This window comes from Anser anser (genome assembly GCF_964211835.1).
Source record: "Anser anser genome assembly, chromosome: 1".
Lineage (NCBI taxonomy): Eukaryota > Metazoa > Chordata > Aves > Anseriformes > Anatidae > Anser > Anser anser.
Window position 1 is genome coordinate 100,321,210 of NC_139720.1, and position 14,750 is coordinate 100,335,959.

The 14,750-nt window shown below is 46.1% G+C and overlaps 1 protein-coding gene across 2 annotated transcripts in view; it reads left to right on the top strand.

Moving 5' to 3' along the window:
* The window catches only part of SIDT1 (SID1 transmembrane family member 1), a 44,537-nt gene that overhangs the window by 17,076 nt on the left and 12,711 nt on the right, over window positions 1–14,750 (top strand). For both annotated transcript variants that reach the window (XM_083819960.1, XM_083819961.1), the window contains 11 exons: window positions 723–893; window positions 1,101–1,146; window positions 4,000–4,101; window positions 5,255–5,338; window positions 5,910–6,003; window positions 7,041–7,112; window positions 7,410–7,503; window positions 8,476–8,519; window positions 12,485–12,556; window positions 13,243–13,391; window positions 14,034–14,107. In XM_083819960.1, coding sequence (XP_083676086.1) covers window positions 723–893; window positions 1,101–1,146; window positions 4,000–4,101; window positions 5,255–5,338; window positions 5,910–6,003; window positions 7,041–7,112; window positions 7,410–7,503; window positions 8,476–8,519; window positions 12,485–12,556; window positions 13,243–13,391; window positions 14,034–14,107 — 1,002 coding nt within the window. The remainder of the gene's footprint in view (window positions 1–722; window positions 894–1,100; window positions 1,147–3,999; window positions 4,102–5,254; window positions 5,339–5,909; window positions 6,004–7,040; window positions 7,113–7,409; window positions 7,504–8,475; window positions 8,520–12,484; window positions 12,557–13,242; window positions 13,392–14,033; window positions 14,108–14,750) is intronic.

The following is a 14,750-nucleotide window of genomic DNA, read 5'->3' on the forward strand; positions in this document are numbered from 1 at the left end:
TTTGGACCTGCCTGTGTCACCAGTCAGCAGAGTCTGCCAAATGGTGTTGTTATTTCCACAGCTGCTTATGTTGTATGCAAGTTTTTCTAGGCCTCTAGTTTGGACCAGGGTTTGAAAAAGCTCTTGAAAGAGCCCCCTAACTGCAGGGTTACAGTGTATTTTGGGGATAAGATTCTATTTCTCATGCCAGATACAGTTGAGTCTGAGGTTGGTTTTGGAGTATTTTCTTTGTTTTTGTGAACATGATCCTGTTGTGTAGCTTCAGCAACCCCAGAGCTAGTGGCACTGCAAGTATTGAGACTTGGAAGGCACCTTAGACCATCTGAGATGTGAAGCTTCATCATGTAGCTGAAATCTTGGCAGCAGGAAGCCCGCAGTGTCTTGTCTGATGCAGGAGGTGGTAACAACAACACCTGTTCTGAGCTGTTCCTCTCTCTGAAGCTGTCAAATGGCAGATGTGCTAGATCAGCGGTTGGCACGGGCAGCCTGGAGGGAAGTGAAATGCTGAGGATGGCCAGCATAACCACGTGCATACCATAAAAACAACAACAGAGATGGAGTTTGAGCTCTGAATAAAAGGCAGAACAATCTGAAAGGCCAAGACCAATATTTCATTTATGCAGGCAGGGAAAAATCACATAATTTGTTAAACTGCAGAACAATGTCTTAACTACTGTCTTTCCACCTAACTTTCCCTTCTGTCTTTCCACTGGCTGTTACAGCTACCAGAGGACCTACAATTACCAAGAAGTGAGTCGGACCCTCTGTCCCTCGGAGCCAGCACCTGAGACAGGACCATCTGAACAGATTATATTTGTGGACGTTGCTTCCATGGCACCATTTAATATTGCGTATGAGCTGCTAGTGACCAGGCTTGAGAGCTTCCAACTTGAGTAAGCTGGAATGAGTGAATGCAAATGCAATTGCTTCATCCATCTGTTATACAGGGATTTGGTCCATACTTTTACCTTCCCTTTCCTTCCCAGAAAATAATGAGTTTGTTTGTTTGTTTGTTTGTTTTTTGCTTAATCTGAAAGTGCTCTGTGTATATTCCAACTCTGAAAGCTTTAGACTTCAACATGCTGGCATTTCTTTTGTAGGACCAACAAGCCCTTTAACTTCACTGCCAGCCCTTCCCAACCCCAGGTAAGGAGGAGTCCTGCATGGTGTTGCTTGTATGTCTTCTCATATCTAAATGGCTCACATGATCCTTTGTTAGAAATGGCAAAAGCCTTATGTGGCTGCGTTGTTTCCTACTTAGGATGCGAGGAAGTTTCCTTCCTGTTGGTCTTTTTTATGTAGATATAGTGAAGAGGTAGCAGTGCCTCAGATACACTGACTGACATGTTTGGATCCTCTTGCAAAGCAACTGAGTGCACCAAAAAGTATGACTAGAACAAATGAATGGTATCATACAGTTCAGGAAATTCCAGAAATGTGTAGAGAAGTCCAAAGACCATTGGACTATTGCACTTTTTTGGAAGTAAGATGGTGTGCACCAATGTTTTGTTCTAGCCAGCACTGGTTCAGTTGCCCTGGAAAGACTTGCTAAGATGCAGTTCTTCATCAGAGAGATCCAAATCAATAAATGAGCTGTAAAGGTACAGCAGAGCTCAAAGCCCTATTCCTTATTCAGGGAAGCAAGTCAAGGTGTGAGGTGATAAATGAAATGCCTGATAAATCTGGTTATTAGTTTGGTAGAGAGAGCTGCACATCTTGCTGAGCAGCCTTGTTTAGAGCCCTGCAGAAACTACAAGTCCTCCCTTGAATAAAAATGCTGTTGGCATTTTCATATACAATAATATAGTAATAGCTATAGTAATACAGCAGGTTGTGGAGCTGAGAAAGTATGTAATTTACCCAGGCTGCCTGGTACTCCATTTTTGCTGTTGCAATCACTGTTAGTAACATCACCTAGTTTTAGGTTTCCTATAATCAGGCAAACCAGTTAATCTGGTCTCAAGTGTCTTATGCTGTTTTGCAGATGAATACAATGTTTTGCACTACAGAAGCACATGAGGTGACGGTTCTTTTGTAAAACCTCACTAATTAGGATTGTAACTTGAATGCAGAGTGTTTAGGATCTAAACTGGGAATTAACATTGTGACTTCAGTCTGTTATTTGTCATGATGAATAATATGAGATTGGTGACTTTAATTATAGGCCAGATGCAGAGAGTGCAAGATGAGTGTTTCTTAGTTGATATAATGCTGTTATTTTTTTGTAAATCAAAGTATTAAATCATCTGCCAAAAAAAAAAAAAAAAAAGAAAAGAAAAATCTAGACAAGTGTTGTAATAGCATAAAGACTGGAAAAAGACAGGCATAACAATTGCTGAGTTGTCACCCAGAACCCAGCTCATGCCTGATGGTGGAAGAAGAAATTAGATACACTTGTAAAGGTCAGGAGCGTTGTCAGGATGCGTTTATACACTCGCTGTCTGTGCAGGAGAGTACCGTCAGTCTTGGTGCCCCTTACGGTAACTCTGCACTCTGGTATAAGCATGATTTTAGAAGACAAAGAGAGGGGTTCTCATGCGTGATTTCCTCAAGTATCTGAAGCTCTCCAAGGGTAGTGCACCTGGGTCATCAGGGAGCTCAGACTGTCGGAGTCATTGCTTGGCTGAGATAAAATGTTGTCTGCTAAAGAAACCGGCTTGGTGAGTTTTCAGTTTGAGAGGACTTGTGGCCTCAGAGCCAGTGCTCCCTTAGGAGTGGAGGGACCCTGCTTTAGTAGAAATGGACAAACTTGGGAAAAGCCTGGGTCATTTCTGACTTATCCCTGTCCTTCCAGTTTGGGGTCCTACTTCCTGGGAAGAGGGCAGGGAAATCCAGCTCGTTATTGAGTTTTATGTGACATAAAGGGACCTTTCTAGGTGAGAGTGTCTCTTAGAGAGCTGCAGGAGCTGCCTGCCTGGGGTAGCTCCCCTCCCCATGGGCTCTGCCTGCCCTGGGGCAGCAGCAGCAGCTCCTGAAGGTGACCATAAGGAAGGGTGGGAAGTGGCTGGTGGGAGTCCTCTGCTTTGCATCCCCTCCAGGATGGGGTGAGGTGCCCATCGGGCCCCTTGTGGTAGCCGTGTCGGTGAGCCTGAACTCTTAAGGTCTGGGCTCCAAGCAGGGTGGTGGGAGCCTCTGCAGCAAGCCTGTCCACAGGCAGGAGCACAGAAACCCTCACCCAGCAGCTAGCAATGGTAGTACATCAAACTCTTACTGGATAAATATACAATCACATTCCCTGGGACATCTTTTGCCCAAATCTGAAAAGGCCTCTGCAGGGACAGGGGAGTGCATCTCCTGACACCGCAGACTGTCCTGTGGACTTGCTCAAAACATGTCCCTCTCTCCAGAAGGGAAAGTAAGAATATCAGCAGGTGTTGTTTTCTCCCAGTGTTTCCAGAGCTATAGCTGAATTATTTTCCAAGCTGAAGTGAGAAGACAACGCCTCCATTGCCTCCCCAACTGTCCTTGAAAACAAACAAAAAATCCATATCCTACAGTCCAGTGTCAAGCATTCATTTATGAAACTCTTGATTGAGTTCAGCCATTTGACCTAATACTTTTCATTGTCACTCTCTGAGCCAACCCACCTGAGATAAAACTCCATGACATGCTCCATATGTAATGTCCCAACAGTAGTACAGAAACATCTGGAAATTGCTCTTTGCAGTATAAAATGGAGCAGACTATAAAAATGAAGTTGCTTTAGCTTGACCAGGTGGAAAAATGCTTAAGGGGAACAAAAGCTATGCTGCATCTTGCATGTTGAAAATGGCTGTCTAGTGGTGCGCTGTGCAGGGAGGTAAAAGTGATCTGTACCTGTTTAATCTGGTCTTCTCTACTGTAAGGTCATAATATTTGAAATCTGAATTTTTGTGTAAGCCCACTACATCCAACCCAAAGCCCAAACTGGGCTGTACAGGTGCCTTAGGGAAGCTGTGAAACTATTTTGGCAGAGGTGATTTCTGGACTGTAACTCTCAGTACTCTGCTTTCTCCTCAGTACTTTTTATACAAGTTTCCTCAAGATGTTGATTCAGTTATCATTAAGGTGGTGTCTGATGCAGTCTACCCATGTTCAGTTGTCTCCGTCCAGGATATTGTGGTAAGTCTGAGGGGAGGAGGATGAGGAGCTGTCTGCTGTCCGTCTGTGAAAACCTATGTGCCCCAACAGAGAGCATGACTCTAAGGAGGGCTTCACCCTATCATAATGGTGGTGAAGGGAATACCTGAAAGAGGAATGAAAGTTCTGTGGGAAGGAGGCAAAGACAAATGCTGAGTTCAAGCAGCTTATCCAGAGATTTTTAGTTATTGATACTTACTTATTGAGAATTTTATTTATTGGCAAAATAGCGAGCAAGTTGTTCCTCTACAGTCTGTCCAGAGGGCATTTGTTATCATGCTCTCCTCATGAGGTTTAACTCTTTACTACCTTGTGGCACAGGTCTGTCTCTCTGTGGGGTGGTGTTGGCTGGGATGCTGGCAGCTGAGTAGGAGGATAGTGCTGTTTCCTTGACTCTCCCTGGCTCAAGGCAGCATGGGGAACTTCTAATTTCCAGCCATGAGGTCTCTCCTCCTTTCCATTTCAATCTTCTCTCTTCCCTCTTGCAATTATTCATTCCCTTTCCTTGAAAGAGGAGAACAGCTGCTCCCTGCCAAGGGAGGTTGGCTGTAACTTGCAGCTGGGAAATAGCCCCCCATTTCTCCTCACTTCCCACCTCCCTGGATGGTGCAGGGACCAGCAGTGTGGGAGCAACAAGGCAGTGAGAGGTGCAAGATGCCTTGGCTACCGGCTCTGAAGTCCCAGCATTTGCCTTTAATACCTGGGGTGGGGAGAGAAATGGGTAACATCAACTTCTGCTTGCATCCCCGTGTTTGAGTGGCAGAAGGGCAAGAAGGAGACAAGAGAGTGACAGGTGTTTGTTCAGCCTAGCAGGTAAAGAACTAAGAACTGTAGTGGCAAAGAGTAAAATGAGTCCAAGCACTTGGCGTATGGTACAGACCACAAAGCATGCAACATGCTAAGTGTACAGCTGAGTGTATGTGCTGCCCTTTGGGAATGTCAGAGAGATTGATCTGACTGAATCCTCATCTGGAATTTAATCATAGCCCTCTTGAGAGGATGAAGAGAGTAGTGAGTTCAGGCAAACTGCATCTTCAGAGCAGCTTTTCTAACTTCTGAATGGGTCCTTGTTGTCTTGTTCCCTTTGTCACCCTACATCTACTTGTGTGTCTGGCTTGACTCTTGTCTGTTTTAGTGCCCAGTGTATGACCTGGACCATAACGTGGAGTTCAACGGTGTTTACCAGTCCATGACAAAGCAGGCAGCCATCACGGTGCAGGTGAGACTGACTTTTGTCCAAGTGATGTTTTTCAGTGGCTTGTCCTCTGTATCCCTAGTTCTCTTCTGTTGATTCCAGGAAGGGTGTCTGCTTTCGTTAGATCATCTGTTACAATGGAAAGGAGGGATTTTACCTTGACTACAAAGCCTTGCTTGTGTTTGTTTAGGTAGATGTGTTATGCCTTGGGTGCTGGCACCGTAGGTCAGCATGGCTGCAGCTTCTGTGAGCAGGTGTCTTCTGTTTGAACCTTGGCTTTTCTACAGTGAGCGATTATGATAGGGCCTTTTAATAAACAAAGCTTCAATAGATGGTTTATATTAATTAAAATAAATGCTTCAACATTGGTTTGCTTGTACCGGGACATAATGTAATGAATACTGGTGAACTCTTCTTATTGTCAGCAAGAATGAGGGGAGGCAGAAGCCAGGCTCTGTCCAGACCAGGCAGGTCTCTGTGGGGCTGCTGTCTGTGTAGCAATTAAAACCTATATCTAGCCTTTTGGAGCATCTCCTCGGCCTTGTATGGAGGGAGAGGCTCCTTCACTTCGCATGGATTTGTCTTCTCTGTGCAGAGAAAGGACTTCCCAGGTGAGCAGTTCTTCGTTGTGTTTGTCATCAAGCCAGAGGATTATGCCTGTGGGGGTTCTGTGCCTTCTTCCATGCACGGTGAGTTGTGCTGGGGGTTGGATTTTGTTGTTCGATCTGGGTGATGGAACAGCAGAAATCCTTTGGGTCCTGCCTGTGGGATGGCAATATATAGCTGTATCTTATCCAGGTAACTGTGAGGAAGGTTGAAGCAAAAATGTGTCAGGGAGGCTAACAAGTTCTTATCAATCCAGGAAATGTCTGTAGAGAACAGCACCTGGCTTATTGGGGTTATATGCTCTTGTGAGGAGTGACTGGTGTCTTGGGAGATAATGGAGACATCTAGGCGCTACTGGATGCAGCTTTTTTCTTGTTCTTTTCCTTCTTTTCCCCCACTCCCGTTTCGCTGTTATTCTCCTGCCTGCATGGAGGCCCACAGCAGTTCCTGCAGAAGGCATTTTCTCCCATTGCTATCTTGGGATCTATGACTTGGGGGAGCAGGAAACAGTAATAATTTTTTAGAAATAATTTATGAGACTGATTCCAATGCTTTCCCAAGTCAGAAAACAAATATATCCACTTCCTGGGCAGTGGTCATCACCACTCCTGTGATGTCTGAAACTGGAACGAGGGTGCAGCTGTCCTCATAAAAAGTGGAGTTTATTTCAGGTCAGGTACACTCCTGTCTTCAAAGTTGGGTGGCTTTCTCTCTGTAGGAAAAGTAAGATTTCAATCAGCAGATATACTTGACTTCTGTAGTTCCACCACCGCCACACTACCTGTCCCCTGCCTCCCCTCTCGCTGACCCTCAAAAAAAAAAAAAGTCACATTTTGGGTGTCTTATCCTAAAGCTGTCAGCAGAGTCGACCAACTTATGGAAGGCTCAACCATAGTTTTTTTTTTTTAGTCTGAAAAATAAGTTGTGGCTGGATGGGGAAAAAAGGAAAACAAAACAAAACTCTATGTAGGCAAGTCTGGGAAAGGTTTCTGCAAAGCCATGCAAAAATTATAGTGAAAAGCCAGACCCTGTTTTTGCAAATGCAGAGAACTGAGATCAGGGCCAGGGGCCATTAATGTTTGACCATCTTTACATTTGCTGTACACTTTGCATCTCACAGGAAATGTCAACCGTACCTGGAACCTACAGCGGACAAAGAACCTTCAAGTGACGATCGTGCCCTCTATTAAAAGTCAGTGTCTCTGTGCAGAGCAGTGCAGCTTTACGGTGGGGGAACTTGGTGCTTCTGTGGAGGAGGGTATGGCTGGTCTGGCAGCCCTGTCATGGGATGGTGTCATGGGACTGGTTAGCACTGGGGACAAAGAAAGTGGGGAGAGACCTCGCAGAAGGTTCTTGTCATCTCCTCTTGAAGAAAGCACATGGGTCCAGAGAGCTGTTTGAGGCTGGGTGTTACCAGCAGGCGGTGCTGGGAAGAGCAGGGCAGACTCTCCCTGCTCTGTGGGCTGACTGCTGCTTTCTCTTTCTCCAGGGTCTGTTTACATCCAGGCCATGTTCTTCAGCTTCCTGAGCTTCCTCTCCTTTTACCTGGGCTCAGTGGTTGTTGCTTTTGTGCACTATATCAGGTGAGTCAAGGGGTTTTACAAGAACAGTCTTCTTGTTTCTCTTTATTCTTAGAAGTGCCTCATCCTGCATGGCATTTCGGGTGAAAAGGGGCAGGAAGGGGACAGCAGCCCAAAGGAGAGGTAAGATTTGCCCTTGTAGGGCAGGTAACCACTAGCACATGATGAGCCTTGGTGGGGCAGCAGGAAGGTGCTCTTAAGGTAATGGGGATGGTGGAGTTTGTTGGGATCAGTCACTGCTGCCTGTGTCGTCAGTGACAATGATTAAGCAAATCCTTTGTCCAAAGTGTGGAAGAAGGTTTCTTCTGCATTCCTCCCTGGCCTACTGGGCAAAGGTTGGCATGAGAAGAGCCAAGGAGAGCCTTTGGCAAATAGCAGTCTGGTTTTACATGAACAATGATTATCATGGAGCTTTTCAGACTAAAGGTGGCAAACTTTTCCACTGATTCAGAAGAAACAATCTTAAAAGTATGGTGCTTTGAAACAAAACAATTTCAAGATGGGGGGTTTGGCCTAACTTCAATGACGTTTCAATGAACATCTCACTGGAACAGTTCAATGAAGTTACTTAAGTGTGTGTAGCTCCTGCTACAGTGGATTCTCATGTGCCCAGTCCCCTGAGTGGGGCACCTGGGTATCAGAAGGTTACTCAAGAGTCTGTTCCCAATACACTGAGCAGTGTAGGATAGGATAATAACGTAACTGGTTGTCCTGACCCTGGTGCATGTGTAAGGGGAAAAAACTCTGCTGCTTTGAAAATGGGAGAGGTAGCCAGCAAGCAGTCATGGCAGAGCCATTTCTAGTAAAAACAGTACTCTTTTTTTTTTTAATTTTTCTTTTGTGGGTTTTTGTTGCTCTCTCTTGGTTTTAAAGCTTGCAGCATTTTGGCCTATTAGCAGTCTAGATAATTTTGCCATGGCTAGCAGACAATGGGGTTTGTTGGCTGTTTCATGAGTGCCGTCTACTGCTTTTCAGGGTTCGGAGGAAGGCTTCATCTGGAAGATTGAGTCCTGAGGATGGTAAGCTCTCTTTTCTGTTGTGTGACAGCTTTAAGTGAACAAGACAAGTCCTAGGCAAGGCAGGAGACAGGCTGTCTGTCAAGTACCTTCTCTCTTTTCAACCCTTCTTCCTTCCATGTACATGTTCCACACAGTCTCTGGTAATAATGAAAGATATTAGAGCTTCCTCTCTGCCCTTACAAGAAAAGGCATTTGAAGCAGGGTCCACCAAACCCTGGTCTGGACCCTTGCTCTGAGGAGCTGGCTTTTGGAGGGGTGGAGGAAGGACAAGCCTTAGCTAGAACTAGTTACAGGCTAATGTTCCCAGTGCCACGTCTGTTCATTTCTAAATAAAGCAGTTTGATTTTTGGTTTACTTTTTTCAGCTCTTATGCTTTAAAATTTCCTCTGCCTGGTTTAAGAATGGAGTCTCTCTCTCTCTCAAATTAAATTTTAATTTGTTTTTAACTGGAAGTTGCAGAGAACCAAGTAAATGAATGACTAATACAGTTAGGTAGTGTTGTTTGTGTTATTTACTTTGGTATTGGATTCTGTTTACTTTATGCTGCACCCACATTTCTACATACTGCAGATTTCTGTGTTATAAAAACATAGCTGTATCAGAGAAGCTACTGGTGAAAGATGAACATTTTTGTCATGAGGATAGGGGGGCACTGGGCCTCCTGGTGAGGTGTGGGAGGTCAGCTGTTTTGTTTTGTTTAAATATTTAGTGCCTTAAAAATAGTTCAAAGCATTGGTCTGAGGGTAAAGAAACATCACTTGCACCTCTCTCCTGGGGAATGAGAGGACTTTACATTTTAGCAGCAAGAACTTGGAAGGTTCTTGGTGTGTTCTCTCTCTTTTTTCTCTCTTTTTTTTTTTTTTTTTAATTCCCTAGCTCCTTCAGTCTCCTAGATTTACTACTTACCATGAGCATAACTGAGCTGTGCTTAAAGGATCAGCTATGGAACTTCACTCTGACCTGGCATTATTTGAGTTAATATTTTGTCAAGCAATTGAGGACGTTTGGCTTCTCAAGAGTGGCTTCTTCAGCCACTGAGATCCACATATGCATTGCTATATGACACAAGGTGTGTGTGAAAGGTGGTCTTCACAACCACGTGAGCAGGGGAGTGTAAAAATGTGATTTAAAAATATTCTAATGTTGAGTGACTGGGGATGGATCCTGCTGTCAGACAACAGCAGGTCTTGGAGCAGTGAGAAACGCATGTGTGCTGAGGAGTTTGGGGAATTTCAAGGGACCTGGCCAAGGCACTGGAAGGTTTCCAGGCTGGCTGCAAGGGAAGAATGTCTAAGCCCATGAGGCACAGTCTAAGCAGGGTGAGTGCAGAAGCCCCGGGGAGCACTGCTGGTGCTGCAGCTGTGAGTATAGGTGCTGAAGGCAGCTGAGAAGCTGCTTTCCAAGCTGCCCTGGCCAGAGGTGGAAATTAAGTTCTGGTGTTTGGGAAGTTCCCAGAGGAGCTGCAGGGTGTGCATACTGTGCCTAGCACAGACCCAGAGGGTGGGAGGCTGGGCTCACAGAGGGGGAGGACTGCTGAAAGGACAAAGGAGTGCAATTCCTTCACCATTTCTGGGTTTCCTCCCCAGAGCACCTGCTCCTTCTGTGACTTGTCCTCTTTCTTGTACTCCATGTCACCTTCACGTGCCTGGTACTGCATGTCACAGCCACATCCTTTTCTCTACAGAACGACATCCTGCCTACATGCTATTTCTTTCTCTGTTGTCTCTTCAGGGTGTGTGTCTGACTGATGCCTATAAACTGATAACTTGCGTCTTCCCTGTCCTCTAGATCACCCAGGACATGCTGGCTTTCTGTTATTTTTTTCTCCTCTTCCCACCCTCTGGAATTTCTTTTCTACTGTGGTGGCCCTGGCTCTTGTCTTCCCCATCACTCCCTTCCCAATGAAGAAAGTGTGGATAGAGGTGCTGAACAACCTGTCTGTGTCCACTGTCTTTGAATATCCCCTGACTCCATATGCCCCTTTGGTCACTCAGCCAATACCTAGTTTCTGTGGCTAACTTTTTTTTTTCTTTTTTTTAATCCCCTGGGACACCTCCCATCCCACACCACTGCTGCCTGGAGGAGACAATAGCTGAAGGAACCACACCTAGGACACTGCATTTACTTTGCTGACTCACTCACACACTGGGAAATGGGACTGAAATTAGTGGGTGAGCTGGGTCCAAAGTGACTGCTAGAGACAGTGCAGGGTGCCTCTTCTCCCTGGCATGCCTGCTTTGTCCAGATTTAAAGCTTGGTTACTTGGGAGAGAAGGCTGACGTGTCATTTGAGAACATACAGCCTGCCCTTATATAAGAAGGGGAGCATCCCTATGGGACAGGACTGATGGGAGTAGGATGTCTGCGTGTCTCAGTGCTGTGAACATGGAGAAATGCCTTTCTTGCACTCTTCCAAGTGATCTGGATTTCCAAGTTACTTTACAGCAACAGGAAGAGCTGTGCTGCGAGAGAGGGAGTGTTGCACAGCAGATGAGGAGCAGAAGGCAGACCTTGCTTGCTCCTGCAGCAACCTATGAGGATGTCCTGGCAATTCCTGCTCAGAGCAGAATGGATATCTTGGGGTGGGGGGCTGCAATATGTCGTAACCTTTCCTTGGGTGATCAGTTCACACTACATTGTCCACTTTAGAGCCCCTCTGAGCTGTTCATTGCATTGTCAGAAGGATGGGGCAGGAGGGTAAAGAAGATGAAATGGAGACCAACTGCTGGCCTATAGTGCAACGAGCACTGTGAACATGCTGAAGGAAAACAGTGATTTGGGCTTGAAAGATCAAATGTCATTGTTGTGTGGGTGCTCACTTGCTTGGGAATAAGGCTCAGGCGTTGTTCTGGGGCTTTTTACATATGTGACTAATCAAAATGGTATGAAAAGCTGCGTAAGGTGCTAGAGGTGCCTGGAACCGCCATCTGGAGAGAGGAGTCTGCCTATTCCTGTGAGTCTGGAAGACTCACACGGTACTAGGAAGCTGGAGGCACAGCTTGGGAAGACAGGGGTCATTGCCAGGCTGCAGTAAGGCTGCCAGGCTTTACATGCTGTCCCATGTCCTGTATCCCTTTGCTGCTGACTGGCTGCACAACGTTGTGAGGGCGAAGCTTTAGGGGCAGCTGGGCCAGTCTTGCTGTCTGGCACCACTGGAAGGTGCGGTCCTATTCCCACTGCTCTCACTTCCTCCCTTCTGCGATAGGGGCGTTTGACCCCTCTGTGAGGGGCTCAGCATGCTGGGTTTACTGCCGTGTTTGTCTGCAGCCAGTTCAGCCGCTGAAGCCATGCCACAGGGATCAAACAGATACCAGGCAAAAAGAAGGAATGTGGAGCCGGGGGAGGAAAGTCCCAGTGCAACCTGACTGGGAGGTGCAGCCCTCTGTGCTTCAGGTGTGTGTGTGGGAGGCAAGGACTTCTCAGTCCTCAAAGACTTGTCCCTCTTGTCATCAACACAAGATTGTTTTGTGTTTTTTTTTTTTTTCTTCATGCAACATTTTTGCTTGGTTAAAACTGTGGAGTAGCTGTCTTGCCAAAGGCTGTCTGACTTTTCCGGGGATAAATGGAGATGGTGATATTTGAATAGATCAATACATGGGGAAGGGAAGGAGAAAAATAGAAAATTCATAAGGGTGCTCTGAATATTATGAGACTTGCTATAGTATTTGCCAAGTTTTGCAGTGATGTGATCTCTACGGGATGCTGGACAGAGGCTTATGCTTTTGTGAGTCAGACTGGCTGCCTCTGTGGGGAGGCTGAAGGGAAGGGGTTTGTTTCATACTGCAAAGCTGGAGTTTCCCCTTTGCACAGTATGCTCTAGATGGAGACAGGGTGCCATCTGTTAAGAGAAATGCCGCTTTTCCCAAGCCCCTCCAACTCTTCAAGCTGTTTGCATTCTCCTCAGAGAGATGCTTCGAAGCTCTGATGTGGAACTAACTGGCTCTTTTGGGTCTGTTCTTGTTGCAGGATCTGGGATTATGACGTCTTCGCACCCCATCACATCCAGCACCCCTGAGGGAAGCAGCTATGGTGCTATTGGTACCGTGTCTTCCAGAACTGAGGGGACAGGGAGTGCCCTTCCTGGTGCAGGGGAAGGCACAGATTTGGTGCTTTAGGGCCAGAAGGGAATAAAGCCACGAGCTGCTTTAGTAGCTGCATGCAACTACTTCAAATGAAATTGCAGCTTGGGAGAGCGAGGTTACACTTCAGATGGAAGGAGGAAGGGGGATAAGGAGGGGTCCACCAAAAAAGTGCCAAATCTCTAGAAGAGGTGCCCAGAGAGTCTCAGGCACTGGAAATGTTCAAGCCTCAAAGAGTTTAACTATGTCACCTGGTTTCTGGCCTCTGAACATCCTGCCTGTATTTTTAGAGCTTTCTGGTTGGTCTCAGACTTCCAGTTTTCAGAGCCCAGGCTACTAAAGAGTAGATAATGTTAGAGATGAAAAGCAGTAGGGTAAAAGCAGGGGAAAAAAAAAGAAAAATACTGAGGGAAGGAGGTGGGAGGGACAAGGAACAGGAAGAATAGAGATAGTCCTTGAAAGTGCTCTTAGCTGATATCTGAGACTTTTAGGAAGCTTTGTGATCATGGAAAAGTGTGTTCCCTGAATAATCACATTGGCTCTTCCCAGTGTATTGCTGCAGATATCTGGGCATCCTCCTTGCTGTTGTGCATAGAGGGATTTAGCATTTACCCTGCGTGTTTCCTTCTTCCTGCTGTGCTCCAGATGAGTCTAGCTCCAGTGGTGGACGGCAGTTGTCTTCCCCTGAGCGTGGGCCACCAGCTGGTTCTGACACAGACAGTTCTGTGGAGGAGGAGAGCGACTTTGACACCATGCCAGAAATTGAAAGCGACAAGAATGTCATCCGCACTAAGGTATGGCTGCTGCTGGGGCCGTGGACACAGCTGGGCTAGGACCAACACTAGTCACTCTCCAGAAATTTTAAGTTTCCACTTCCCTCTTGGGTGGTTTTCATCTAATATGGATGAACATGCTTCTTAGTGTTCTTTCAGAGTCTAGGATGTTTTCTTGACGTGCTAAGCGCACTGCTGAAATGAGTGACTTAAAGTGGAAAATCAGAATGTGTTGGGAACTATTGAGAAAGATGAAGGAATCCCAGAGTGTCCCAGAAAGTCCAAGGAAGCAGAGAGAGAAAATAACATGCAACGATGTCTGGTAGGAGTAGTGATTCCAGTAGATGCATAGAGCGACTGACATGTTTTGTGATTTAAGCTATCAGCTCTCAGAAATTGCCTTCTTTTGTTGCCCTGCACTGCTCTGTGTGGGACGACAACTGAGAGCCATTCCTGGAGGTCTGAGGGTTTTGTAGAACTTGTTCAACACAGAATCAAGGGATTCTTCACGAGCAAATGAGCTCTTCCATTGCTATGTAAAGATGGTGTAAATTGCACCAAGCTGCATGTTTTCTAAGTGCATCAAGATTTTCTACTGCCTTTTTCATCAGTTCTTTTCTGTTTTTTTTTTCTTCCCTCTTTCTTCTCTCATTAATGTTTTAGGTATTCCTCTATCTCTCAGACTTGTCCAGGAAGGACCGAAGGATTGTCAGCAAAAAATACAAAATTTATTTTTGGTAAGGAGAAGACAAACTGGCAAGGTCCAAGCTTGGGACCCAGTCTCTGGTTGTGGACTCTCCATCTGTGTCCACATGCTTGTCTTTAGAACCACAGTTTAGGCCTGGGGATATTCTTTGAGCTGTCCTATTACACCCTTTTCTAACCAGCAACTGCAGATCCCACGTACCTCAAATGAGGATGTCTGTGGACCAGTGCACACATGATCCTGGCAATGGTCACTGGTTTGCATTAACTTCTTTAAAGTGTGGTAACAAGCAATGTGCTAGAACATAATGGGGAAGGGGGAACTGAGGTATGGCCAGCGGGATGAGGAAGGTGATTCTCCCCCTCTGCTCTGCTCACTTGGTACCCCACCTGGAGTACTACAGGAAGGGGTCCCCAGCACAAGAGAGACATCGACCTGTTTGAGTGGGTCCAGAGGAGGGCCAGAAAAATGATCAGAGGGCTGGAGCACCTCTCCGATGAAGAAATACTGAGGGAGTCGGGGTTGTTCAGGCTGGGGAAGAGAAGGCTCCAGGGAGACCTTACAGTGGCCTTCCAATACTGAAAGGGGGTCTATAGGAAAGATGGGGAGAGACTCTTTATTAGGAAATGTAGTAATAAAACAAGGGGTAATAGCTTTTAAGGCCAGGTTGGATG